Raw genomic sequence first — 27914 nt, 5'->3', positions numbered from 1 at the left:
CCACGGGAGAGGCCACAACAGTGAGAGGCCGTGTACCGCAAAAAAAAAAAAAAAAAAGTTGTGGAAGTAAGGGAGGGGGCAAGGCCCTGGGACGGAGGTGGGGGGGGTCTGGTCTGGCGCTGTCGCCACCCTCTCCCTGAAGAAGGGAGAGTGTGATGACCCAAGTTCCAGGTGACCTTCCCAGGCAGCCCTTCTCTCTCTGGCCACCAGGTGGGGTGCTCCCCCTACCCACGAACCCACCCACCCAGCTTCATATCCCAAAGCAACCCCCACCCCCCCACCCCGGCCCACCCCTCCTGCACTGAGGCCCTCCCTGAGCAGTTCCCCTCCCCCAGCCAAGCTGAACTTCTGGCTTCTGAAATGGACCCTCTACAATTCTCCTGCTGGGAGGGCCTCCCAGGCTGGTCAGGAGCAACTCCCCCACAGTCCTGCTGGAGACCCGGCTCTCCCAGCCTCCCCAGGGCCTGTGTGCAGAGGGTGCGGCACCTGGCCTGCATGGCTGCAACTGTCCAGGACCACTGGCCTGGGCCCTGGACACTCAGGAAGACGCGCCAGGCAGCTAGAGGCCGGGGAGGAACTGGCTTGGTGGGACGTGGCAGGCCCTGCCGGGTGTGCACGGCTGAGTCCAGGAGGGCAGGTGAACCCTGCGCATGACACGGACACGGGAGCTGATGGGGCCACTGGAGGAGGGGCAGGCCAGCCCCGGCAGTGATTCACCCTCCTCCTCCGCGATGGTCCTTGGCCAGGCAGGCGGCCAACAACCATCAGGTGAACTTGGCTGTGGTTGGGAAACAGATCTTGCCTCAGCCTCAGCAGGGCTCAGGATGAGACACTGCAGTCCCAGCTGCGTGCCTTGGACCACCCCCTCACCGCACCCGGAGCACAGCCCCCAGCAGCAGCCTGGGGAGGCCTGGGACCACAGGACAGCGACTCTCGGGGTCGGGGGTGGGGGGCCATGCCCAACGCCGCCTAGGATCGCTGTATTGTAGGATGAACACACAGCCGGTGCTCAGGACGGATGCGTAGGCCGGACCAACGCCAGTTCCTTTGTACTGAAGGGGTACCTCCCCTCTCAGGGCAGGATGGGGCACACAGCAGGGCTGGGCTCTGGCAGGAGAAGAGCCCCAGCACCAAGTGCCCTTTGTCGGGCTGGCCCCCGTTCCCTGCCCCTGGGACTCAGATGCCCGCTCCTGCTGGCAGCCCTCTCCCGGGCAGACACTGGCCTGGGGCAGGCTCAACGCACGGGTGGGCACAGGCAGCTTTGTGCTCAGCCACAAGAAGGCAGGAGGTGGAACAGGCCAGAACCGAAGCTTCAGGGACAGTCAGCCCTCACCACAGCTCAGCACCAAGACAACAGTGTGAAAATACATGTCTCCACCTTCCAGGGTCCTCGCGAGTGAGAGTGGGAAACAACATGCCCAGTGATGCTGCGGGACCGCTTCCCAGCACGGAGAGACATTCTGGAAAAAGTGATGACTGGCCCCGTCCTGCCTGAGCCTCCCGAGGGACCTCTCACACACCCTCCCCCCCACTCCAAGGCGGGTCGCGGCTCCAGTGCAGTTAGATACAGGCAAACGCAAGGCCGGCCGAACGTCCGCGCCGGGCACCTGCGGGCCCAGGTGGGAGCAGAACCCCCGCGGCCCGCCCTGCCCGCTCGCGCGAAGACATCAGCCGACCCCGCTGCCGGGCCTCTGCCGGACTGGACCCTTCACGAAGACGACAAAACAAAGCTCCCGACGCGGCCTCTGGAAATAAATATTTTCTGGCACAGTCTCAGCGGGTTCTGGGGCCGCGACCTCACCGCAGCCACGGCCTCCAGGGTGCGCCCCGGCCCTGAGCCGCGGCTCCGGGGGCGGCGAGGGGCTCCCCCGTCCGGCCCGGCAGGAAGGGCGGCGCCAAGACCGCCCTGGAGCGCGGCAAGGGGCAGGGGCCGTCGAAGGCTGGCGGCGGCGAGCGGCCCGCGTAAACCGCGGGCGCCAGAACTTCGGCGGCGGGGGCCGGTGGAAGCGGGCGGCGCAAGGGCCCCAGCCGGGCCAGGCAGGTCGCCAGATGGCCGAGCAGACGGGACCGCACGTCGGCCGGGACGCCCTCGCAGCCAGCCAGGAAGCGATTCACCTCGGCCAGACACTCGTGGAAGCCGGCGCGGTACTTGCCCAGGACTGCCGGGTCGGCGCGGAGGGCGGCTGCGGGGGCGGCAGGGGACAGGCGGTCGGGGCCCGCGGTGGCGGCGGCTCCGGCCCCAGAGCCCTCGCCGCCGACGCCCGCGCTCACCTGTCACCTGCACGCGCCGCAGGCTCTGCAGGTGCTTCACGGTCAGCTCCAGGATGTCCGCCTTCTCCAGCTTCGAGCGGCGGGAGCTCTGGGGGCGGGGCCGGTGTGGGCGGCTGGCAGCCCAGGAGAGCCGGGATTCCAGGCTCCCCGATCTCGCCCTCCCGCCCCCGACTCACCTCTTTCCTGAGGGCGTCCAGGAGGAGGCTCTGGAGCTGAGCGAGGCTCTCGTTGATGCGCGCTCGGCGCCGCTTCTCCATGACGGGCTTGGAGGACTGCGGGGCCGGCAGCGGCTGAGTCCCCCGGGCGTCAGCTCCCCTCTCCCCCCCGCTCCTGCCAACCGCGTCCGGCCGGGTCCCCACCTTCCGGTGCTCGGCCGCGCTCCGGGGCTGGTCCGGGGTCCGGCGGGCACCGGCCGGCGCTCCCGCCCGCGGCGAGGCCCTCAGCTTCCCCGGGGTGTCGGCAGGCATGGTGCGCCCCCGCGCCGCGCGGGGCCGAGGGCGGGCCGGACGCACGGCTTCCCGAGCCCCTCTCCCGCGGGTTCCAGGCTCCGGGACCGAGCGCGCGCTGCCAGCCGCCTGGCTATTTAAGGAAGCGCCGCCGCGGGGCGTGTGAATCCGGCTCCGCGTTCTTTCCCACACTCGCGCCAGCCAATGAGCCGCCGGCGCCGGGCAGCCCGCCCCCGGCCGCAGCCCCCGCCGGCTGTCAGTCACGCGTCCGCTCCCGGCCCACCGACCCCGCGGGCGACAAAGGCGAGCCGGGGCACCCCGCCCGCGCCCGCCTCTGGCGGCGCCGGGCCGAGGCGGGGAAGTCGCCGCGCCCGCTCCCCCGTTCCGAGCGGTGCGCCGGGAGGGGACCTCTCCGGGAGGGCGGAGGCGCGAGGCTCACCTTCCGGGCGAGCTGGGGCCGCGGGAAATCTGAAAGGAGAACTCGCGAGGGGAACCGGGTGAGGCGCCCCCGAGGAGCCGGCGAGCCTCGGCCCGCACGCCTCTGCTCTCCGCGGACCCAGCCGGGCCCTCGGGCCTCCGCGCGGCCTGCGAATCTGACCCCCGCCGGCTGCAGCACCTGCACGAGGCCCGTGACACAGTGGACGTGGAACACCAGCCACTGGGCAGGAGACAGGCTGGCCGGCCAAGGTCGTAGACAGGCAGAGTGGCATCACGGGACCAGTGAACGTGATGCCACAAGGCGGGCGGAGTGACGTCATCAGTCAGGCAGGATGACGTCATGGAACAGAATGTAAGGTGTCACTGGTCACGCTGGTGACGTCTCAGGGTTAAGGTCGATGATGACACAAGCCAGATGGGGTGATGTCATGGTCGCTGGTGATGTCACTCTCTTCCAGATTACCCAACAGTGAGCCAAGCACCAGCAAAGTAGGGCTCACAAAAAATGAGGGACACTTGTTAAAATTTTGTTTTTTAGTTCAAAGTGGCGTTGTGGGGAAAAAAGAGGGCTAAGCTTATTTTCGCGTTTGATGTTTTCATTCTGAATTCCCTTGCGCCAGCACTCTGGTCTTCTGAGTACTGAGGGTTCCAGCCCACTGTGGCCTGGCGGCCGTCTTGTCGGCATCGCACAGATGTCTCCTGAGGCCCACGGTAGACCCGGCCTGCCCTTGGGGCTGAGGAAGCGTCTCGCGGGTTCTAATCCGACGCGGGGGGCGACGGCAAACAAGCAATGTTATGTCGCAGTTGCCAGAGACAGAAAGAAATGGGTAGGTTGCTGGGGGAGAGGAAACCCCTCTTTCGACTGGGTGGTCCGGACGGCTTCTTTGCGGTGGGTTCCAGGAAAGAAGGCAGATCTGCAAGGTCCGGAGAGGAAGTGTCATGCCCAGGGTGGAAAGGGACCACAGGCCCGAGGGAGGAGGGGCAGGGGCAGGTGGGCGCGGGGCCTGGGAGAGTCGTGCTGGGCTTTTCGGAGCAGCGGAGTGGGCCGACTGGCAGCTCGGAAGGGTCACCTCGGTCCTAGGCGTACCTAGTGGGTGGGGTCGCCGGCTGGCCCCTTACCCAACACCAGTTCCCGGGGTCCCAGCCCGGGGTCACGGTGTAGACGCCTTTTCTCCTTTCTGAGGCCAACCTAGTCTGGCCCTAGCCTCGCTCTCTGGAACCCCCCAATCCCACCCCCGGCGCGAAACCGACCTCTCAGCGGTCTGCGGGGGCGCCCGGGGCGGGGCGGGAGGCGGCTACACTGGGTGTGTCTGTGGGCTGTCGCCCCCGAGGCCAGGCCCCAGAGGCGCAGCCCCGGAGGAGGAGCGTGTGGGGCGGGGAGCGTTGGGAAGCCGCGGGCGTCGGGCAGGAGCGGGCGGTGGGGACCCACCCAGAGCACAAAGCCCTGGGAGCGCTGACTGCCACGGCGCCGGGGTGGCTGGGACCAGCCCTGAGGGGGATGAGGCCGCGGGGGTCCTGGAGTCCCCACCCCGCCCCCATCCCCCCCGGCGGGCTGCGCGCAGGAGAGAAAGCCCGCGAGTGCCCCGCTGGGAAGCGTCGGCGGAACCCCAGGCCGGCAGGCGGGGCGCTGGGACCCGGTCTGGGTGGGCTCGGCCCCCCACCCCCAGGAGACCACACAGGCAGGGGTTTCAGACCGCAAGGAGAGGCTCGAGGAGCCATGTTTGACCATGCTTTACCTGCTAGTGGTTAGACGGGTTCGCTTACCCTCCGTGCCTGTTTCCTCACCTGTAAACTGGGCTATCTTTTCATTTATCCCTGGGTTGCTGGGAAGATGAATGAGCTCCTGTTCTGAAAACACGCAGTGCATGCCAGCTTCAGTTGTTTCTGCCTGGGGGAGCAGACGCAGGCAGGGGGGAGCCACCTGGACTCGCCTCGGCCATGCGCCCTCCTGCACCCTCTGCCCTCTGAGACGCCCCCGCCCCACCCAGGGTCTCCAGGGGCCTGTGTCTTGGCCTCCCAGCCCCAGCCCCAACAAGGAGACTTCACTAGCCCAGAACAAAGTGAGTTTCCCTGGGGTGGTCACCCACACCGTCTGTGTGGTCATGTCTCTGGGCCCTCCTACCTCTGGCCGTCCCCCCACCCCGCCTTTTACATCTGGGCTTGGATCTCTGGTAGGGCCACCGGGTCTCCTGGGGGTCGTAGGGGCTCCCTTGCTCTGGGCAAGGAGGGAGAGTCCTGGGCTGCAGTTGGGAAATAGTGCTGAGGAATACTGTGGAATATTGCATTTTCCAAAGATGGCTACAACAACAGCTCCCACTCCAAATACCCTTATGGTGCACCTTGGTGAGATTTTGTGATGACATCGACCAGCAAAGACAGGGGCAGGGGTGAGATGTGAATTCTGAGGCTGGACCTTAAAAATGCCACACACGTTCACCTTGCTGTCTTGGGAAACCCGCTCTTGGAACCCGTTTGCCCCTCTGTGAGGAAGCCCAAACTGGCCCCATGGAGAGGCTCCCAAGGGGAGGCCATTGAGCCAGGAGCCCAGAAATCTCAGCTGCTGGACAGGTGATCCCAACCTGCTGCTTCAGAGCCCCCACCTCATGCCTTCCCAGCTGCTCCTGGGTGCTTTGTTCCAATTCTTGATTCACAGAACAGGACAGTTGTTACTGTGACCTTTGGGGGTCATTTGTTACACAACAGTAGTAACTGGTATAACTAAGATGGCCCAAGCCCTGGATCTGTTCCTCCGCCCCTCCCCTCCCCCACCCCACTCCCCATCTTGTTCCTCCTTTTCTCCGGCAGGAAGCGATGCGCCGGAGCCTGCAGCCCTGGCTGTGTCCAGCTGACGATTTGAGTTGATTTTTGCAAGCCATCAAAGGCCAACTATTTGTCTTCCTAGATCCAGGCTTGAGTGGGCCAAGCCCCCGTTGGCTGGTGGTCCCAGGGGCATCTCCAGGGCCCACTGGTGGCCACCGGGTTTGGGGAGCAGGGGGCTGAGGCAGGAAAGTCAGTGGGGGAGTCTGTGTGGAAAGACGGGTGTATTTCCCAGGCCAGACACTGGGCTCCAGCCTTGGGTTGTGGGGGGAGGGATGGTCCTCTGCCTACCGTGACAGCGTTCCACACAACATCATTCAGACAGTGTCCCTTGGGGGTCTGCCACGTGCGATCTGTGAACACGTCCTTCCCAACCTCCAACATGGGGGTGGCACCTGCATTCCCACTCTGCCCCTCAGCATTCCACAGGCATATGAGCCCCAGAACATCAGAGACATCACAGACCACGCCCTCCGGCACCCCTTACCCTCCTGTTCCTTCCTCTTCTGCCAAGAGGCAACGGCCTGTGGACCCAGGCAGCCGGGACCAGAGTTGCCAAGTAACCAGGCTAGAACCATTGCAGGTCCTCTCCTGCAGCACGGGAGTTGGTCGCTGTGATGATAAAGTGGCAGAGGCCAGGGCTGGAGGAATCCAGCCTTCAGGCTAGAGATGAGGGAAGCAAATAGCCAGGACCCAGGCAGAAGCCAGGAGCACCAGGATGCTGACAACAAGCCTTGAGGTTCAAGGGCAGTCCCCACCCCTGTGACTGAGGGGGCGTCTTCCACCCTTACAGGTCATGAGACCAACGTACCTTCCCTCGGCCACCTGATGCCAGGTAGTGGGAGCATCCTCCCAACACCCAGTGCGTGACGGTACCTTCCCCGTGATCTGGGCGCCGTCAACATCTTTCTCCTGAATTGCGCGTTGACACCTCTCCACATTTGGGGAGCCATGTCCCCCAACTTCTGGGTGGTGACAGAATCTCCTTCCAACCCCTATCTGCCTGGCACGCTGCCTCCCTGTGGGCCCCCGTGGGTGCTGCTTTTCTCTCCACTCTCCTTGGGCCGGCGCTCCTGGGGAGAGGTGAGCTTCCCTGTCCTTCCTGCTTGGCGCGTCCAGACCGGTGTCTTCTTCACCAAAAAAGCTCCAGCTTTGAAACCTCACCTTATTAACAGACCACCCCTTTCTTAACAGACCACACAGACTACAGTCGACCGAAACCTTCCTGAAGGGTTTACTCCTGGTTCCCTGTCACCTTCTCCAGACACTCCTGTCACAGTTTCTGGTGATTTCAAAATCCACACGGATGAGCCTCCAACTTTCTGGACTTCCTCGCCTCCATGGGGTGTCCTGGTGTAGCGTCAATAACTAAGCTCCGGATCCCAGGTGCTGGGTGTTGACTGTAGCTCTCAGTTTCCCACCCACCCTGGAGGCCCCACCCACCGGAAGCCCCGCCCACAGGGGCCAGGTCGGGGCTGGAGCCTGAGGCGGAAGGTCCAACGCCCTTCGGCTGCTGTTCCAACAGCGTCGCCTGGGGTCCTGCCTCCTCCCTCCACATCCCCATACCTTTCTCTCAGGTCCCGTCTCCCGCATGACCACTGGGATGTATACGCAGTAGCCTGGGCGAGAGGTGACTGTGCCCTGGACCAGGGTGCACAGGTGTACGTGGTGAGGACTGTGAACTTCTTGGGAGGGTTTTTTGCTGTTACTGCTGCTGTTTGATCATTGAAGGGCTTAAAAATAAAAGCAAGTGTGTTAAACATGATATAGATACTGTCTTAAAGGTTTAAGGAAGTTTAAGGTAGTTTGTAAATGAAACCAAATATTAACCAAAGACCCCTTTATAAGTGGCTGTTGTAATTTCATAAATAGGATATTCAGGCAGGTTTGTGACTAGAATTTATATATTTTGTGGTCATGTTATTAGGTGCATACAAATTTAAAATCTTTTTTTTTACCAATGAACTCAACCTTATATTGCTATGCAACCTTCTGTATCTAATAATGCTTTGACTGGCCCGAGGCAGGGGAACGCAATCAGACTCACAGGTTGCATCAGACCGAAACTTTCCAGACCACCCAGTTCCAGAAACTGACCTGGAGACTTTCAGGACCACCCGGTTCCAGGAACTGACCTGGGGACTTTCCACCCGGCCCAGCCTTCCCGCCTTTCGAGGGGCGGGACTAGCGGTCCCCCAGGATACCCGAAAAGACCACCAAATAAGGAATACCCTGCGCCCTCCCAGATTCACCACACCCCTTTCCCTTCTTCCCCTATAAATTCTGCCCAAACCCTCGCCCGGGCGCGACTTCCCTGGCCCCTTTCACTCGGATCAGTGAACCTCGCCCGGGAGCGTTCCCAAATACAGCTTGCTTAAGCTCTCCTCTGTTTCTTGGTGCCGTTCCTTACAGTAAGATTTCTTTGTTAATCTGTTAATAAAATTGTTAATGTAGCCACATTGGCTTCCTTTTAGTTAACATTTACCTGGTAGGTTTATTTTCATCCTTTTACTTTCAGTTTCCCATATCCTTATATTTCAGATGATTCGTGTCTTCTGTAAGCCACATAAAATCAGATTATTTTTAACCAGGCTGACAACCCTGGTCATTTAGTCCCCCTGGATTTCAGACCTCTGCTCTGTAGAACTCTGAGGGAATCCATTTCTGTTGTTTTAAGCCACCAGTTTGTGGTGACTTAAAAGCCACCAAGACAGGGAGACACGTGCTTCCAGGTGCTATCACTTTGTCTGCCTAAAGCCTTTGTGTTTAGTTCCTCTTGTCAAAAGCAGGTGACAGGGCTTCCCTGGTGGCGCAGTGGTTGAGAGTCCGCCTGCAATGCAGGGGACACGGGTTCGTGCCCCGGTCCGGGAAGATCCCATACTGTGGATGGGCCCCTGAGCCATGGCCCCTGAGCCATGGCCACTGAGCCTGCGCGTCCGGAGCCTGTGCTCTGCAACAGGAGCGGCCACAGCAGTGAGAGGCCCGTGTACCGCAAAAAAAAAAAAAAAAAAAAAGCAGGTGACATTCAATGAAGTAACTAAAAGAAAATAAAGACTCTATTACTGTATGTCAGTATTAAGAAATTAGGAGACGTATGCCATGTTTTTGTTTTCTCTTTTTAAATTTTTAATTTCTTTTTAAAAATTTTAAATTGTTGTCTCTTTGCCATGTTTAATAATGGTCATCTGGGGACCTCCCTAGCGGTCCAGTGGTTAAGACTCCTAGCTCCCAATGCAGGGGGCATGGGTTCGATCCCTGGTCAGGAAACTAAGATCCCGCATGCCGCACCGCATGGCCAAAAACAAAAACAAAAACAAAATAATGGTCATCTGAAGGAGATTGAGAGATTTTCACATTCTGTATTCTTTGTTATGTTTCTGGTTTTCTTTTTATAATACTAATATTATTTATGCAAGGACTGCGTCGAGATAGAAACTTAAAATAATATAAAGAAACAAGTTTTTAAACTTTTGTGCATGTTAACAACTTTGGTGCCATATGAGATTATTTTGGGGGAGGGGAGGTGGAATGATTAATTCATATGCAAAACAATTTGTTTTTTTCCAGTCTTTTACTTATTTAATTTTTTATTTATTTGATTTTTTTTTTTTTTTTTTTTGCGGTACGCGGGCCTCTCACTGTTGTGGCCTCTCCCGTTGCGGAGCACAGGCTCCGGACGCGCAGGCTCAGCGGCCATGGCTCACGGGCCCAGCCGCTCCGCGGCATGTGGGATCCTCCTGGACCGGGGCACGAACCCGTGTTCCCTGCATCGGCAGGCGGACTCTCAACCACTGCGCCACCAGGGAAGCCTTATTTATTTGATTTTTAATGTATTTTAAAGTATTTATTTTTAAGTATTTATTTTAATTTTATTTATTTACTTACTTATTTATTTTCGCTGTGCCATGCAGCATGTGAGATCTTAATTCCCTGACCAGGGACTGAACCCATGCCCCCTGCAGTGGAAGCCTGAAGTACTAACCAGTGGACCACCAGGGAATTCCCTAAGTATTTATTTTTACTTTTAGCTAACATATGCCTGTGATATGCTGTTTGTGATAGTAAAAACTTGGGAATAACCTACATATTCAACAATATGGGACTGGTTAACTAACTTACACTGTATTCTATGATGGACTCATTATACTATGGGCAACATATACAGCCATGAAAACAACTTGCGTAAAACCATCTATTCATATGGAAAAATGTTTGTGAGATACTTGTGAATGAAGCACTTTAGAAAATGGTGAGAGTAGCATGAGGGTTTCTTTTTTTTCAGTTTTCTTTTTTATTGAGGTGAAGTTCATGTAACATACTTAACCATTTTAAGGTATATAATTCAATGGCATTTAGTATATTTAGTACAACCATCACCTCTATCTAGTTCCAAAACATTTTATCATTCCCAAAGGAGGCCTTGTCTCCATGAAGCAGTCACTCCCCATGCCCCCTGGCCCCCAGCCCCTGGCAATCACTTTTTTTTTTTTTTTTTTGTGGTACACGGGCCTGTCACTGTTGCGGCCTCTCCTGTTGCGGAGCACAGGCTCCGGACGCGCAGGGTCAGCGGCCATGGCTCACCGGCCCAGCCGCTCCGCGGCACGTGGGATCTTCCCGGACCGGGACACGAACCCGTGTCCCCTGCATCGGCAGGCGGACTCTCAACCACTGCACCACCAGGGAAGCCCTAATTATTTTCTTCTTTAACTTTTTTTTTGGCTGCGTTGGGTCGTTGTTGCTGCGTGCAGGCTTTCTCTAGTTGCAGTGCGCGGGGGCTGCTCTTTGTTGCGGTGCGCGGGCTTCTCATTGTGGTGGCTCCTCTTGTTGCGGAGCACTGGCTCTAGGCACGTGGGCTCAGTAGTTGTGGCACACGGGCTTAGTTGCCCCTCGGCATGTGGGGTCTTCCGCGGAACAGGGCTCAACCCCATGTCCCCCGCATTGGCAGGTGGATTCTTAACCACTGCACCACCAGGGAAGTCCCTTGTGGACATTTCGTATCAGTAGAATCACACAATATGTGACTTTTTGTGTCTGGCTTCTTTCACTGAGCATCATGTTTTCAAGGTTCATTCACATTGTAGCCTGCGTCAGTGCTTCATTCCTTTTTATGGCTAATATTCCATTACAAGGATGGACCACACTTTGTCTATGCATCCACGTGCTGATGGTGTTTGCTCCCCCAGTTTCTACCATTCATCTCCTGTGAATAGAGCTACTGTTAACATTTGTGTGCAAGCATTTCTCTGAACACCTGTTTGGAGTTCTCTCGAGCATATCCCTAGGAGTGGAATTGCTGGGTCACGTGAAAATTCTGTTTAACCTTTTGAGGAATGACTAGACTGTTTTCCACAGTGACTTCACCATTTCACATTCCCATCAGCAATGTATGAGAGTTCCATTTTTTCTACATCTTCACCAACACTTGTTATTATTCCCTTTTTAATTATTATAGTTGTGCTAACAGGTGGGACATAGTATCTCACTGTGTTTTTTTTTTTTTAATAAATTTATTTATTTATTTATTTATCTTTGGCTGTGTTGGGTCTTGGTTGCTGCGCGTAGGCTTTCTCTAGTTGCGGCGAGCAGGGGCTACTCTTCGTTGCGGTGAGGGGGCTTCTATTGCAGTGGCTTCTCTTGTTGCGGAGCACGGGCTCTAGGCGCACAGGCTTCAGTAGTTGTGGCATGCAGGCTCAGCAGTTGTGGCTCACGGGCTCTAGAGCACAGGCTCAGTAGTTGTGGCACACGGGCTTAGTTGCTCCGCGGCATGTGGGATCTTCCCGGACCAGGGCTTGAACCCGTGTCCCCTGCATTGGCAGGTGGATTCTTAACCACCGCACCACCAGGGAAGTCCCTCACTGTGGTTTTAATGTGCATTTCCCTAGTGACCAATGATGTTGACCATCTTTTCATGTGGTTGTTGGCCATTTATATATTTTCTATTTTAAAATGTCTATTTAAGTCTTTTGCCCAACTTTTAACTGAGTTGTTTATCTTTTTGTTGTTGAGTTGTAAAAGTTCCTTATATATTATGGATACTAGACCCTTATCGGACATGTGATTTGCAAATATTTTCTACCATTTTGTGTATAGTTTTTTTTTTCACTTTGTCAATAGTGTCCAGGAGTTCATTTTTGTAGAAAATAAGATACATATCTTTCATTGAAACAATGAGAACAGGGACTTCCGTGGTGGCGCAGTGGTTAAGAATCCGCCTGCCAATGCAGGGGACGCGGGTTCAACCCCTGGTCCGGGAAGATCCCACGTGTCGCGGAGCAACTAAGCCTGCATGCCGCAACTAGCCCGCACGCCTAGAGCCCGTGCTCCGCAACAAGAGAAGCCACTGCAATGAGAAGCCTACGCACAGCAACAAAGAGTAGCCCCCCCCCCACTGCAACTAGAGAAAGCCCGTGCACAACAACGAAGACCCAAGCAGCCATTAATTGATTGATTGATTGATTGATTGATTAATTAAAAAACAATCTGAACAAATATTGTCATAAACAAATGGAGGTTATCTCTGGGTAGTTTAGATTGTCACTATTTTATGTTATTTCTGAATTAACCCTGGCAATGATTTCCGAGTTTACTAATTTTGCAGATCGGTAAATGGAAAGTGAAAGTTTCCAATTGTTCGCTCATGTTATGATGTGTGTGCGTCTTGCAAAGGACCCGAGGTGTTGGACATGCAGGGGGTTTCTGAACACACACCCCTGGAGGCGGGATGCTGTCACAGTCCCCAGGCCCCGCTGGCCAGGTGGAAAGCCCCAGCCCACCCCTGCCTCAGTTTCTTGTCATTGTCATTCTGTTTTGTTTCTGCTATTCACTCCAGGGCCCGCCTCGGGAAAAGGAAACCGAAACTGAAGCTGAATTCGGCTACTGTGTGGCTGGCTCCCCGACACCGCCCTCTGACGTGGTTGCTCAGGCTTTAAAAAGGCTGAGCTGCCACGGCTGGAGAAGAGCTGAGAGCGGAGAGGCAGCCAACCAGTGCTTGCAGAGGACCTGGCGCCAGGGCCCACAGCCATGGTGAGGCGGGTTAGACAAGTGGGGCAGGTGGGCTCGTACCCCTCCCCCGGTGGCATCTCCCAGGGGCGGAACACCTACATGTGCAAGGCAGGCAGAGCTGCTCAGAACCCCCAGGTTCTTAAGCGTGAGGGGAGGGACAGGGCTCCTTCTGACAGCAGGGTCTGGGTCCTCAGAGGTGGGTTCTGCCCAGTGGGCAACCCTGAGATCCCTTGGGATCAGCACAGGGGGGCGTCTTAGCAGGTGAAGGGAGGCAACATGATGGTTGTGGGTGGTGACTATTCTTCTAGAAATGCCCGCATGCACTCTCCAGCACCTGGCGTCCCCCTCCTGGTGGGAGGGGAGGCTGGAGAGGAGGGGGCAGCATCACGGGGTCTAGCAGCTTGCCCCACTGCCAGTGTCACGCGTGCAGTGCTCCCAGAACTGGTGCCAGGGTCTCTGAGCCTGTGTGATGCCCACAGGGTAGGAACCTGAAGGTGAAGATGCTCGGGGGCCAGGAGATCCTGGTGCCCCTGAGGGACTCCATGCTGTCATCCGAGCTGAAGCAGCAGATCACCCAGCAGATCGGCGTGCCCGCCTTCCAGCAGCTCCTGGTCCACCAGGACACTCGCAAGGTGCTGCAGGATGGGGTGCCCCTGGTCTGCCAGGGCCTGGGCCCCGACAGCACCGTCCTGCTGATGGTGCAGAGCTGCAAAGACCCCCTGAGCATCCTGGTGAGGAATAACAAGGGTCGCAGCAGCACCTACGTGGTCCAGCTGACGCAGAGGGTGGCCGAGCTCAAGCTGCAAGTGTGCCAAAAGGAGCACGTGCAAGCCGACCAGTTCTGGCTGAGCTTCGAGGGGAAGCCCATGGAGGACGCGCACCAGCTGGGGGAGTACGGCCTCACCACCATGTGCACCGTGTTCATGAATCTGCGCCTGCGGGGGGGCGGGGCAGGGCCAGGAGGGCCGCGGGGAGGGCGCCCCACTGAGCACCAGGAATACAGTTGTAGCACCCTCTGTAGCAGCATTCTGCACCCTTCTGGTGAGATTGGGGGAGGGGTGGAGGAGGGAGTGGTAAGAGGGGACCCAGGGTCGCTGGGGGAATCAGCAGGCTAGGGTGGCCAAGTTAAGGGACAAGCCTAGTGGGATCAAAATGGTGACCTCCGCCTGCCCCCAGAGAAACTGAAGGTGTGTCCCCACATCTTTGGGAAATTAACTTCTAGAGAAATAAAAAGAGGCATATCTGCTGGAGCCTATCGCTGTCTTCACATTGAGCCATGGTCAGCCCCTGCCTGCACAACTGGTCCCCACTCCTCACATCTGGGTCAGCAGGTAGCACAGGGAGGGGAAGGCCTGGCGAGGTCCCAAAGGCCACAAGGCGAGTGTCCCTGGAGGCGGTGAGTCCGTAGGGCCTGCCTGGGCCAGTTGTGAGGGAGGCTTCCCCACACCAGCTGGGGTCTGGGGGCCTCTTGACCCTCCAGGAACCATCAGCCTACACTGTCCAGCCTGCATTGGTCTGGGGAAAAGTGGTGACAGGGCCTTGGGCACTCACATCACCATCAGGGCGAGCTGCTGAATCAGCAAATACGCCCTCCTTCAGGGTTCAGTTCATGAAGGGGCCACAGCCAGTAGGTGAGGGGGTACCTGGGATAGGGGTTCCTCCCATCCACGTGGAAGAGTTTGTCCCAGATAGGGGGCACCTAATTTGGCAAAACTACAGCCACTTCCACACCGGATGCATTTTTCTGTGCCAGTTTTCCACATGAGCCACTCGGGAGCCAGGCTGAGTCAGCCTTAGACACGGGTGGGGGGGGTGCGGGGGAGCATAGAACGTACACCTCTCTGGGCCAAAGTCCATGACTCTGGGGACACTCAGTCCTCAGCCTTCAGACTCTTCAGTGGCATTTGGCTGCAGACCCAGAAGCCCCCTTTCTGGTCTGTGGGGGTCCGTATCTGAGCTGGGGGACCCCCCAGGTCTGGCTTGCCTGTGACAAATATGTGTAGACATGCAGGTGTGGGGGGGGAGGGCTCCTGGCTCCAACCTCAATTTCCTGGGCCCCCAACCTCACCTCTTTGTCATACTGTAACTTAACAAGTGTAAGCACACCCCCTCGGTGCCACCCTCCTTTCTTGAACCGCCCCCACCAGGGTCTAGGCGACGTAGGGTCCCCCGAGGGGCCTCTGCTGCTGCTCACCCTTCATTGCCTCCAGCTCAGAGGTCCGTGGCTGGCGTGGGTGAGGGGATGTGCGGCAGACCCGGCCCTGGAGGGACAGAGGGATCTCCTCTCCCTCCCCACCCCCACCATCTTCAGCTAGGTCGGGGTCTAATCTGGACCCTCTGGGTCTCGGTTTACCCGCCTGGACCCTGTGGGAATGTCTGGAGAAGCGCCTTGGGGGAGCTGGGGAGGGGGCGTGGCTGGCCGTCCACCGCAGACGCAATCGCCGCCTCGGACAGCAGGGGGAGCCCGCAGCCCTGCAGAGGGGCCGGAGCTGACCCGGGACCGGGAGGTGGGCGGGTCTGCGCTCCGTTGCGACCAATCGCCGCAGCCCCCGGCCCGCATTGGTCCCGGCAGGCCGGGGGGTCCCGGGCCGGCCGAGCTTCCGTCCCCAGTTCCAGCGAGGGGCTGGGGTCCCCCGTCAGGTTCCTCCTGCCGGGGGAGGGGCACAGCCCAGCAGGGCTCGAGGGGCGGCGGGGCCCCGGATCTGGCAGCCCCTCCCCGCGGCCGGGGAGCCCCCGCCGCCCCAGCCCCGGCGCAGCCTGGAGCCCCTTGGAAGTCCCGTCACGTCGCTTCCAGATTATGCATTAACCCGATTTCAGCCGCATTTCCTGGCGGGGGTGGGGAACGTCCGCGCAGGCGGGGGAGGGGCGTCCGTGGGGGTGCGCCGCAGCAGGGAGAGCACCCTCGATCCCGCCCTGCCCCCGCCCCTCGGCCGGGCCAGGCCCATCACCCACATTGGCCCGACCCAGACTGGCCCTCTCCCTCCCCCAGCCAGGCCTCCGCCCGGCGCCGCCGTCCCGGCGCTTTGTTCGCGGCCGCCGCGGGTCGCAGGGCGCCGGGCGGGCCGGGGGCGGGCGCGGGCGGGCCGGGGCGGGGGGGGGGGGGGGGGGGAAGAGGGATGGGGGTGGTGCTGCCCCCGGTCCCGCCCCCGGCCCGCCCCCGCGCCGCCCGCGCTCCCGCCGCCTCCCAGGAGCTGCGTCCCGTCCTGTCCAGTCCAGTCCCTGGCGCGGCCCGGCCCGTGAGCTTGCTCCGGCCGCCTTCCGCCGTCCTCCGCCCGCGCCATGGCCAGCCTGCGGCCGTCCGGCCAGGCTCCTCTGCAGCCACTGCTGCTGCTCCTGGTGGTGGCCGCGCGCGCCCTGCCCGGCGCCGACGGGACGTGCCCCGAACGCGCGCTGGAGAGGCGGGAGGAGGAGGCGAACGTGGTGCTCACCGGCACCGTGGAGGAGATCCTCAACGTGGACCCGGTGCAGCACACGTACTCGTGCAAGGTGGGCCCCCGCGTGACCCCCGGGACCCTGAGCCCCCTTCGGACCGTCCTGGAAGCCTGGGTTGGGGGCCTCTCCCCCGCGATCCCGGCCCCCTAGCCCGGAGGTCCTGCCATCGCGACGCCGGCCGCCCCGCTGAGACCCCCGCCCCGGGCCGTGGGAACGAGCCCCAGACGCTCCGCAGCGCCCGCGCCCGCTCCCTTGGCGACCGCCAACCCCCGCGTGGGGCGCCGGGTCTGGGAAAACTCGCGAGCGCTGGAGGGAAAGTTCTTGCGGTGCCGCTGCCATCCCGCCTCGCGGTGCCCAGGCCCCGGAGACCTGATCGTGTCTGCCCCTTCAACCCAAGCCCCCTCCCTTACGGGAAACGAGTGCGCCTCCCCCGAGGGAGAATGTTCCGCTACCGCACCCCCTACCCACCGGCCAAAGAAAAGGAACAGGGACGAGGGGAGGTGACGCTTTCTGCTTGGGGTGGAGGTGGGGTTTTGGCCTGTGGTCAGTGCTGTCGCCCCCCCCCCCCGAGGCGAGAAGGGGTGGTCAGGAGAGAGTGGAGGGGTGCACATCTTATCTCCCAACCCCAGGGCTCCTGGTGGGGCATGCTGCAGTGATGGGTTTGGGGGCCGGAGCAGAGAAGTGGGCGGGGCCGTTGCTGAGCTTCAAGTGTCGGGGTGCAGGGCAGGTGCCCCATCCTGCTCCTGAGAGACCTGAATCTCCCCCGGCCACAGGGAGGGAGAACTTGCCTGGCCTCTCCTTCAGTTGGATCTGGGAGCCCCCTGGGATAGGTCTAGTGGGGTTTTTCCCACAATCTGTTCCTAGGGAGGGCTCAAGGGACCCAGGGCCCTGCCCCCCTCTGGCCCCTAAAACCACCTCCCCGACCAGAAATCGGATCATTCCTCTTCCATGGAGATGGGGAGGGGTGGCAGCTTCTTTCAGCCTGGCCTGTGCGGGCTACAGCTGGGATCCCCCGCCGGGCCCCCTCCCCTCCACCACCGCCAGGGCACTTTGCCAAGTCCCTGCAGGATTTTCCCGACTTCCTCCCCGCTGCTCCTGGGTGTGGCTGGGGTGGGGGGAGGCGATGAAAGCCACCCAGCCCTCCCCTGCTAGCTGTCGTCCTTCTAGAGCCTACTGTGTGTCTAGGGGTGGGGGGGCGGGAGTTGGCCAAGGCTCCCCCACCTCCCCATGGCCACTGGAGGGTGGAGGGAGTCCCTGCAGATTTCTCAGACCCGAGGCTCCCAGCAGGGGCAGGCAGGTGGACGGGCCACCATTGTCTTTCATTCCCCATTCTGGAAGTCCTGGCTCCCCAGAGCTCCCGAGGAAAGGGGTGTCTTCCCAGGTGCAGCATGCATGGGCACGTATCCCCATGGACCTTTTCCTTTAGGACCACCTGTTCTGACTGCAGCCCTCCTCCCCCCACCCCCAGCAGGCCGTGGGCGTCCCAGGGCCTGGTTTGTCAGAGCAGGTACCCTCAGGGCCCCAAGAGCAGAGTGGGGAGGGTGGGGCTGCCCTGTGCTGCCCAGGCTTGATTTTGAGGTTCACAGGCTGCCTTGACCGCACGCACTGTAGGAGCCTTGCAGGAGGAGGGCGTTTCACCTGCCGGGGGGCATGGTGTCTTTGCCCACCCACAGGGCTGCATGGAGCCCAGCTGGCCCAGAGCCCTGAGCTCAGAGCTCATCACCCTGAAACTTCATCATCCACCTTAGCTGCTCCTGGCTCTGCCCATACAGAATGGCCGGAGCAGTGGGTGGGACGATAGGGAGAGTGGGGCACGGAAGGCAGGCACCCCAGCCGGCTGGGTCCCCTTCCCGTAACCAGCCTGAGCCGAGAAGGACGTTGTTGGAATTGGGGTGGCTGGGGGTTGGGGGGCTGCTTCTGTTTGCAGGCCAGGTGTCCTAGTGTGTGACACACACGGGTGGGCAGTGGCATCCATCGTGTGTGTGCCTCCCTGCAGCTTCCTCCTGGGGGGCTGACCCAAAGATCTCCACACATCTGCCCAGGGTTTGGGTCTATCTACTCTGGACATCTGGCCTGAGCAAGTGAGGTGGGAAGAGAGGAAGAAGCCCAGGTGTCAGCCTCTGCGGCCACCCCTCCCCAGTGGGAAGAGGACCACTGACACCTGCGCACCCCCCGTGTCCACCCCAGGTTCGGGTCTGGCGGTACTTGAAGGGCAAAGATGTGGTGGCCCAGGAGAGCCTGCTGGACGGAGGCAACAAGGTGGTGATTGGCGGCTTCGGAGATCCCCTCATCTGTGACAACCAGGTGTCCACTGGGGACACCAGGATCTTCTTTGTGAACCCAGCCCCGCCGTACCTGTGGCCGGCCCACAAGAATGAGCTGATGCTCAACTCCAGCCTCATGCGCATCACCCTGCGGAACCTGGAGGAGGTGGAACACTGCGTGGAAGGTGCGTGAAGGGGCAGAGCAGGGGAGGCACCGTGGGGGCAGGAGAGAGTTTGCTGGCGGCGAGAGCACTTGGCATCTCGTGGTGCAACCTCCTTTTCTGAGTCCCAGCTCCCTGGCTTCCCAGCCGTCTCAGCTCCAATCTCTGATATAAGCAGCGCTCCCCACCCTGGCCCTGGAGATGCCACCACTTTTTGTCTTGGAGCCAAGCGAGTCCCAGCCCTGCAAAGGGACAGGCCTCCTCTCTCTTCCCCTCCCCCTCCGTAGTTCTGCACGCCCCTTCCTGGAGTTCCCTGTTCTAGGAGAGAGGCTGGGACCAGGTGAATGAACATCAGTTGTTTGTGTTCTGCAGAAGCCCAAACATCTGTTTAGACAGGGCCCAGATGTTGAGCAAACCCGTTGGGGTGGGGCTTAAGGGTTGTGCTGGAGGTGGGGCTACCCCACCATGTTTTCCAAGAGGCCTGTCATTTCTGGGAGGGGCAGTTATGTGGAGTGGGCTGCTTCCAGAGTTTGAGTGGGTGTGGGATCCCCTCACAGAGGTACAGAACCTCTCCTTGTCTGCCCTCCCCATGCGTCCGTTCTGAATGGCCCAAGAGCATCCCTCCCTCACCCCAGCCTCCGAGAGGTGAGCAGGAATCACACGACCAGGGCTCACCTACCCACCTCAGCCCAGGCGAATCCCAGCTGGGGGCTGAGATCCATGGCTGAGGAACGTAGCAGGGAGAACATAGGAACTGCCTGTCGCCCTCACATCCTGTCTGTCCCCTCATGGCTGCCTGGGAAGGGATGTACCGGAGAGGGCGGAGAGAGGAGAGAATGCTTCTTCCCAGGGCAGTGGGAAGGGTCCTTGACTTCCTGTCCTGGGAAGGTGACCCTGTCCCTCTGATTTGCTCTGTTGGCCAGCAGGGAAGTTCCATCTTCCACCCAACTTACTGCTGTGGTGCTGGCTTGGCTTTTGCGGGGTCCTGGGTGGTGGACTGTGCAGGGCGAGGGGCAGGACCTGAAGTGGGGAGCCCTGTAGCATCCTGCGCGGCCTGTAGTCCATTGCTCCTGGGGCTGTGTCCAGGGTCCCAGCCTGCAACGTCATACAGCGAGGCCGGCGGGGCTGTGTCACTGGTCCCTTGCATCACCAGCTTAGCTGAGGAGGTCCCAGCATGGCCCTCCCACCAGGTGAGGACTGGAGACCCTGGCCCTGCTCTGGAAGCTTGTGGTCTAGGGAAGAGATGGGAGGGTGGCATGGAGATGGGGCAGGCTGTGGGGTGTGATGCCCAGTTTTGAAAGATGAGTTGGGGGCTAAGGAGAGGGTCAGGGCACAGAGAGCCCCCATTTCTGCAAGATCAAGAAGGCACATCACTAATTCTGCAGCTGGACGGGTCCAGCCTGAGGGTCCACGACTCGGTAACTGAGCCCTTCTGTGGGGTCAGAGGGCATGTGGCAGGAGGGCCACCCCAGGCAGAACAAGATTTGCCGTCTTGCCAGATCCTGCTCTACCCAGGCCAGGCCCTGGTTCCGGATACATCAGGCTGGGCAGAGGGACACCTGGAAAGGAGGGCCCACAGGGAGAGCTCCCAGCGAGACTTCACCTTCTGTGTGCCGGCTGCCCAGGATAGGGACCGGGCTAGGCCCCCAGCTCCAGTTGGGCCGGTGGGGGAGGGTGGTGCTGGGACCCACAGGCCAGTGTGTAGCAATGGGGTGAGCACCCAGAAAGGGCCGAGGCCACCAGAGTCTTCTGGGGTGGGCCTGCCAGGAGGAGGGTCTTGGGGAAGGAGGTTCATGGAGAGAAAAGGAAAGGAAGTAGCCTTGACTGTAGCTTGGAGCCTTGTGGTAGAGCCAGGGTGGAGGGGAAGCCCCCAGGAAGGGGAGGGGCCCAGAGTGAGAAGCTTGGGGTCCACTGCAAGGGGCCAGGGAGCCCTGGAAGTTTTGAGCCCATGACACGGATCCCTTCTTTGGAAGCAAACCGGGGCACCTTGAGGAGCAGGGGCTGCGGGCAGGGTGGGTGCATCCCAGGGACCCCAGTTAGATGGGGGTGCCTCCCCCTTGAGCCTCCCGAAGGCCTGAGGCAAAAGGCCCCCTGGAGCTGGGGCCGGGCTTGGGGAAGAGACAGTCCTCTCCCCACCTGCCCCAGCAAGTTGCGGCTGGGAGGAGGGCCCGCCTTCCACTCTGTGGGAGATAAGGGCCTCAAACCCCACTCCAGGCTCTCCAGGGAGACAAGGCTTCACCCTAGTGGGGGGTTAGGGTTAGGGATGGGCAGGGCTTGAACTAAGATGACCCCTCCCTGTCTGATTCTGACCCTGTTTTGTTCCTGGGAGCCCACAGCTGCCCCTGCCCCACAGGGCCCAGAGTGAAGGCCACTGATTTGTGGAGGTGACCCCAAGACCACCCAAGACCCCTGTCTCTAACACACCTCTCCCCGGCCCCCAAAAGGCCCACAGCCGCGAAGGTCAGGGGCACATCCTGCCAGGCCCACCTCCCTGGATGCCCCCAGCTCATCCCCACCTGGGCCCCAGCTCTACTGGGACTACCTTCCTCAGTTTCTCCCCCAGGGCCTGCAGGGTCTTCCTGGCTCTGGGCCCCTTCCCCAGCCTCCAGCCCCCAGGAAGCTCCTCCCCAATCCTCCGCCTGGGGAGCCACATTCCGAGCATAACTGAGACAGGTATGTGTCCCTCCCTCTGCGCCACCTGTGGGTGAGGGAGACGATGCTCTGCTTCAGAGCAGCCTCTTCAGGAAGGAGCCCCTCGCCCCCTGCTTTGTCAGGGAAGTGGCCTGGCCTCTTCCAGTGCCAGCCGCCCACGCACCATGAGCCTGCCCAGGCTGGAAGCTGAGCAGGCATCTCCTCCAGCCTTCAGCCACTTTGCCCTGGTCTGGGCAGCACCCATACACTCCCACCACCCTCCCCTCCCCCACCTTATGAAGACTGGTCCTGGGGCCCCCTGAAGCCCCTAGGAGGGATGCAGGCCTGGGGCCCTTCCCCAGGCCTTTCCCTGCCCACTAGGAGCCAGGAGCAGAGAAAGGAAGTGTTGTCTGCCCTCTCCAGGTCTGGCACAGGGACAGGGTCGGTGAGTCTGGCTGTGGCCCAGCTCAGCCCTGCCCAGCCCTGAAGCCCGGGGTCCTGGCGGCCATGGCCTAGCCTGGCCAGCCAGATTCCAGTGAGCACCCTCCCTCCCTTCCTCCCTGCCAGGCCAGCCTTCTAGGGCCTTTGGGAAGGCAGTCCTATGTAGCTCAGGCTGGAGAGGTGCTGGGTCCCGGGCCAGCCTGGCACTGGTGCAGGCGCTATGGCCTCGGAGCTGGATGTGGACTGCAGACACCCCCAGACAGGGACTGGCTCTCCCTGAAGCAGGGCGGGGGCAGGTAGAAGTCCAGAGGGAGTTTCCTGGGCGGGCTCCCTCTGCTGTCTGGCACTTAGCTTCTGTACCCCCAAGTCCTCTGAGCCTGTCCTACTCCCGCCACATTCCTCCCTGAGGTGGGAGGTGGCTGCTTCCTGTCCCTGTTTCCCTCTTCCAGACTGTAGGTTCTCACCCCACCCCTCCAGACCCGCCTAGCGCCCTCGGCCCCTCCCCCAGGCAGGCCCAGGCTGGAGGCTGCCCGCCCAGGCTTTCTCCTTCCTTCCAGCAGCCGGGGGTGGGGCATCAGCTCAGGTGGGGTGTGACCGCCCCCCCCACCCCGCCCGCCTGTCCTCTTCCCACCTGGGGGTCCGTGGTAGATAGTCAGCGCTAGAATGGACCTGTGCCGGCTTTGTCTTCCCCTGGGCCCACGGTGGGCTGGCTGGTGTCCTCCCTGGGGCAGCCCCAGGGGGCTTGGGTGGGGGGCTGCTCCTGAAACCAAAGGCCTTTGGATCCAGTCCCTTCACTGCGCCAGACTGAGCTAGTGGAGACAGCTCTTGGCTTTTTCCAGACCCCACCCCATCCCCCCGCTCCACACCCAGAGAACAGCCCTGGTCTCCATTCTCCCCTGCAGATTGGAAATGCAAAAAAAAAAGTTGTTTTGAAACTGTCCTCCCCTCTCCTGCTGTCTATACTGGCCTCCCCCAGGGTGCTGGACAGAGTGGATTCCGGTGGGGCCTGCCTGTGCCCTTACAGCATCTCTGGGGGTGCTGGGACCCACGTGCACAGAGGAGAAATTAGATTCACCTGGTCAGGGCTAGCTGGCCCAGGTGTGGGGCTACAGCCCCCTGCCCCGCCAGTCCTACAGGCTGAGGTGGGGGGAGTGTAGAGGGTGGCATGGGGCTGCCAGGTAAGGTTAGCAGGGGAGTGGGCCGAGACTTCAGGGCCGTGGATCTAGCCAGAGGTCACTCTCACCATCACCCTGCTACAGTCAGGCCAGCTCAGCCTCCTCCAGCCTGCTTTGCTTCCTTCCTAAATGGTTAATTCTCCCCAGCCCCCTGAGAAGCAAAGCCTGCCCCCACCCCCATCACCACAGGAAGGTGGAAAACAGCTGCAGAAACAGGCCTCTCTCCTGCCCCTGCACCTGCCCCAGCCCTTTGCCTCCACCTGCAGGCTCCAGGCCAACTGCCCTCCCTCCCCCCACAAGTTCTACCCTTGCCTAGAGGCCTGGGGCGGGGGGCGGGGGGGGGGATGAAAGCTGGGCTCCGTCTCCTGTCCTGCTCTGCTGGCCCCAGCCGCCCCCCCACCATTGAGATAGGTGAACCATGGCTCCCCACACAGGCCCCCAAGGCCCAGCCGGGCTGGGGGCTGCAGGCACAATCACTGAAATAGCCCCAGTAACCCCTGACACCCCAGAGTCCCAGAGAGTGCCCGCCTCTCATTGAAGAGCAACAGGGATCTCAGAAATGAGACAGCACCCTAGTGACAAGCACTCTGGTGACACTGATGCAGCTCATCAGAGGGCACTGTGCCCCCACGGGCTACACTGGGGCTCAGGAGGGATCACGGTCCAGTCCCAGGCTGCGGCTGGGAGCCGGGCAGGGGTGACTAGGCCTCTGGTGGAGTTTCCAGTGGGGAGGGAAGCTCCCCTAGAAGGGGCCTCTCCCCCCAGAGCAGATCCTGAGAACTTCCTCTGAGGAAGGCCCCCTGCCAGGGGCTGCTTACAGCTGGACCTGGGAAGGGGAAGATGGCCCCTCCCACTCCCCTCCCCACCAGGGCATAGAGGCATGGGAGGGGCCGGCTCTGTGTCCTCCCAGGCAGCCTGCTGTTAACAGCTGTGTGGCCTGCACGTGTGCACGTGTGACTGCAGCCTCAGGTGTACCAACCGGCACACGATTCTGATTGAAACCCCAGCTGGGCTGTGGTTCCTGCCACCCTTGGATCAGCCTGGGGAGGGGACCCTGCAGGTCCTCTGCCAGCAGGCTGGTAGCAGGCAACCTTGGCTTGTGTCCCTGGGGGCCTGGGAACAGGGCTCCAGCCCTCTGCCCTCATATGGCTCCCATCTCCTGCCTGCTGCCCCAGTGTCCAGCTATGCCCTCCTCCCACCCACCCCGTTCCCGGCCGCGGTCTGGGCCCCGCCTCCTGTGGGCTCTGCCTCTGGGTTTTTCAATGCCAGAGATGGAAGGACTGTGGTAGGGACAGGAAGAGTCTCTGGGGCCACTTGGATTCCCTGTCCCATCTCGTACCTGCCAGACCCTGAGTCTGGCACTGTTAGGGGTTAGGTGTGGCAAGTCAGGAGAGGCTGGTCTGCCTCTGGCCTGAGGTGGGCCTGAAGCTTCCCTGCCCCTCCCATTGGCAGCTACCTCTGGGCCGCCCCGCGCTGGCCCCGGCAGAAGCAGGCAGCCTGTCCCTCTGGCCACAGACGCGGGCTTCCCGTGTACATTAGGGCGAAATAAGAGCACAGCATCTGGGCCAGACTGTGGCCTGTCCCTGACCCACCAGTGGGGAGCAATGTACGTCCACTTCTCTCCCTGGAGGGGAGGCGGTGAGGGTCGCTAGGGTCCATTTGAGAATCCATCCGTGGGTTCCTTCCTCAGCCACCCGTCCACCACGGCCCAGCAGCAGATCCTCACAGGGCCGCTGGAAGGGCTGCCGCTGCCACCTGCACAGGGCCCTTCGAGGTTCTGGACGGGCTTTCCAAGGAGGCCAGGTGTGGCTGTGTGTTGAGGAGCGAAGGCCAAGGGGGAAGGGTATTCCGGGCAGGAAGGGCAGCACAACAAGGTCTGAGATGCAGGGAACAGCAGGCAGTCCCTGTGGCTTGGCTGCGGGGTGGGACAAGGCAGCTGTGGGCGTGGTGCGGGCCAGAGAGCTACAGCCCACGGGCTGGAAGAGGGGGACCCTCCTCTCTGAGCAGGAGCCTTCCCACCTGACGCTGCGCCTTGGCTGCTGGTCCCGGTCACCCTCCCCCACGGGAGAAACTCCGCCTGCACCCTGGCTGCGTCTGCAATCTCCTGGTCTTCCGCCTTTGCGGCTCTCTCCTGTCTGGCCGGTCTCTCTGCCCCTTTGTCCCCTGACTTTCTGGTTCCAGTAGGTGTGTCTGTCTGTCACTCCTCTTCATCTTGACATCCAGCCGGTCAGTACCTCCAGGAAGCACCGTCCGCCAACTCAGACCGTTGTGCTGGACTGTGCATCCCTCACTGCCTGGCGTGGCCCTCAGCAGGACACAGGGTCTCCACTCACCAGGCACTGACCACACGTGGGTGCCACCCTGGCTCTTCCAGCTTTCTCTTTCCTCCCGGAGATGGGCAGGGCCTGGCCAAAAGAGGTGGATTTGGGGCTGTCCTGGAGGGGAGGGACCGAAGGCATGGATCAGCTCCACCGCGGCCCCCTTTTCTGCAGGTGCCTACCGCCCCCCTCCTCTGTTCGTCTGGCGCCCCCTGGTGGCTTCAGTCTATGTCTTGGCAGGTGTCCAGGCCGTGGACTGGGCTCCCTCCTCCCAGCGTTCCCCAGGCCGGAGGACCTGCCCATGGCCCCTGTCGCCCTAAGGCCTCACCAGCCTGGCCCCTCCTGGCCTCCTGCAGCCTCCTGAGCCCGTTCTCCCCTGGGCCTCTGTAGTTGCCTCTGTCCGGAGGTGCAAACCCCTCTCCCCATCCTTCGGGTCTCTGTACAGATAACCCCCCCACCCCCACCCCCCGACCCTCCGACCTCTAGTGCTCTCTCTGTCACAGGGTAACCCCCCAGGGTGCAGAAATCCGACCCGACTCGGGACACACCTCCTGCACTGCGCCTACCCCCGGAGGAGCTCAGACGGGCTGCTGAGGGAGGCTGGGCCCCGGGCAGGGTGAAGGCTGAGTAATGAGGGAGGAGGGAAGCCAGGGGTCAGCGGCCGCAGCTGCCGTCCAAGCCGCCAGCGGTCGCCACCCTACGAGCTGGCCCTGCTGAGCCCCGTCCCCAAACTCTCACTCAATCCCACCGCCCGGCGGCGCCGGCTAACCGGCAGAGTGTGGGCCCTGCCCGCGGGGCTGGTGGGTGGGCACACAGCCAGCGGACTCAAACCTGGGCGCCTCCCGGCCTCGGCCTCACCTGAGGCGGCGATCGGGGCCCGGGCTGGACGCCGCCTCCTTCCCAGCGGCGGGCCCGGGTCCAGCAGCGACGTCCCGCCGTGAAACGCCCATTGTCTGCTGAGGCCGAGGGGGAGGGGACGGCCGTAGCCTGAGACCAGACACCAGGAGGCCGGGGCTGGGGGAAGGGGCCGCCCTGCCCCGTCCTCTTCCCCTCCCCCACCGGGGCGGCCAGACACCTGTGACTCCGGGCCGCCTGGCGGCCAGCGCTCGACTGTTCGATGCGCTTCACACACAAGCGGGATACCCTTGAGGTCCCGGCGGTGGGGACAGGCGGACCGCGCGCTGCGCGGGACCAGCCGAGGCGCCGCCGGCCGCGAGGCCCGACATTAAAGGTGTGTGCGCACGCGCGGTGTGTGCTCGCCGCCGGGAGGGCGGTGCCGCCCCACCCCCACCCCCTCCTTTCCGGGGGAGCTGGGCCCGGCCCCTCCGGAGTGAGGGAGGGGTCATCTGCGTAAGAAAGGGGTCGGCGGGGGGCCAGTAGGTAGGACTTCCCATCCTCTCTAGACTCTATTCCCCATCTTCCTTCTCAGGGAAGCACCTGGAGGGGCGCAACCACACCGTGTACTTGGGGGCACGCCCAGTGTGTGCTGTGTGACTGAGGGGCAAGTTTTGCATTGCATGAGGGCGTGCAGTGTGTATGCACGCAGGTGAGTGTGTGACACCCAGTGCCTGTGCAGACTTGAGTGAGTGGGTGTACATGTATCTGCGTACGTGAGACCTGGGACATCGAGTGCGTGTGTACACATGTGAGCAGTAGCATGTTGCTGTGTGTAAACCCAGAGGGGGGCCGATTCTTGGCTCGGAGCACCCTCTGTTCCTGGGGTCTGAGCCTGCGTGGCCTGGTCAGGGCTGAATGATTTTGAGTCTGAAGATCCCAAAATAGCCCGGGTAGCCTGAGCTCCCCTCCCCCAGCTGGCTCTGAGGCCTCAATGGCCCTTTGTCTCTCTGAAGGCATCCAAGCCCTGTGGGGGCTCAGGCTCGGGCTGAGGCTGGGAGGGACCGGGCTGCATGCGGGTCCCCTTTCCCCAGGCCAGACCTGACAGGCCTTGCGCACCGCCACCACCACCACGTGAGCCCTAAGTCCAGCCCATTTGCTGGCAGAGTCCAGGGTCTCTGCCTGGGGGAGGCCTGCCCTGCCAGCACGGGCTCCCCCTGATCCCAGGGCTTGCCCCTCCCACACTCTGGTCCCCTTGCCTCCCCTCCTCCAGCAGGGCCCACCCATGATGTCCCAAGCTGCAGTGGCAGCAGCAGACAGGGCTCCTGTGCGGGTGTGTGCTCAGTGCGTACGTCTGTGGTTTAAACCCTGGCACTGTCTGTGGGCCCCTCCCTGAGTGGAGGGATTCCAACTGCAGTCCTGGGGGCTGCAGTGAGAAGTAAATGGGAAATGTGTCACTGCCTGGGCTCACCACACCAAGTTCTGGGCTGTGGGCCAAGCTCTGCCCGGAGGAGATAAAAAGTCAGACCCTGCCCTGGGTGCTCCAAGTCCGGGGCATTGCCACTCTCAGTGTGGTGTGGGCAGTGCCAGGGTGTGGTGAGGTGAGGTGAGGGGGTGGGAGGCTCCCCTGAGGAGACAGTGAGGCCAGCCAGGGGCAGGGTCTCCAGGTGGGCTGACAGATTGC

At 61.2% G+C, this 27914-nt stretch overlaps 3 protein-coding genes across 14 annotated transcripts in view; 2 read left to right on the top strand and 1 right to left on the bottom strand.

The window, feature by feature from the left end:
• Positions 1-286: 286 nt before the first annotated feature.
• Positions 287-5084, bottom strand: HES4 (hes family bHLH transcription factor 4). Of its 4 annotated transcripts, XM_019934027.3 has the most exons (5): positions 3157-4839; positions 2631-2850; positions 2448-2543; positions 2272-2359; positions 287-2183 (listed from the first exon to the last, which is right to left on the bottom strand). In XM_019934027.3, the coding sequence occupies exons 1-5, from the start codon at positions 3495-3497 to the stop codon at positions 1798-1800; spliced, it is 1131 nt and encodes a 376-aa protein (XP_019789586.1). In that variant the 5' UTR covers positions 3498-4839; the 3' UTR covers positions 287-1797. The 4 variants fall into 4 exon arrangements, with proteins under 4 accessions (XP_019789586.1, XP_073654256.1, XP_019789585.1 ...); XM_073798155.1 differs by adding an exon at positions 4941-5084 and having other exon boundaries at positions 2272-2850; positions 3157-4069; XM_019934026.3 differs by having other exon boundaries at positions 2448-2850.
• Positions 5085-12842: 7758 nt separating this feature from the next.
• On the top strand, positions 12843-14224 carry ISG15 (ISG15 ubiquitin like modifier). The gene is made up of 2 exons (XM_033846349.2): positions 12843-12995; positions 13454-14224. Exons 1-2 carry the CDS (start codon positions 12993-12995, stop codon positions 14087-14089), a joined length of 639 nt encoding a protein of 212 aa, XP_033702240.1. The 5' UTR covers positions 12843-12992; the 3' UTR covers positions 14090-14224.
• A 1928-nt stretch (positions 14225-16152) lies between these two features.
• The window catches only part of AGRN (agrin), a 32598-nt gene continuing 20836 nt past the window's right edge, over positions 16153-27914 (top strand). For 5 of the 9 annotated variants that reach the window (XR_012328721.1, XM_073798088.1, XM_073798084.1 and 2 more), the window contains exons 1-2: positions 16155-16460; positions 18594-18855. Coding sequence is in view for 7 of the 9 variants with exons in the window: in XM_073798088.1 (XP_073654189.1) it covers positions 16254-16460; positions 18594-18855 (469 nt within the window). In the remaining 2 variants the exon portion in view is untranslated. Of the gene's footprint in view, positions 16461-18593; positions 18856-27914 lie in introns of all 9 variants that reach the window. The other 4 variants (XR_012328724.1, XM_073798091.1, XM_073798093.1 and 1 more) reach the window with 4 other exon arrangements.

Source organism: Tursiops truncatus, chromosome 1 (genome assembly GCF_011762595.2).
Source record: "Tursiops truncatus isolate mTurTru1 chromosome 1, mTurTru1.mat.Y, whole genome shotgun sequence".
NCBI classification, from domain to species: domain Eukaryota; kingdom Metazoa; phylum Chordata; class Mammalia; order Artiodactyla; family Delphinidae; genus Tursiops; species Tursiops truncatus.
This window is presented reverse-complemented; position numbering and strand designations above follow the sequence as displayed.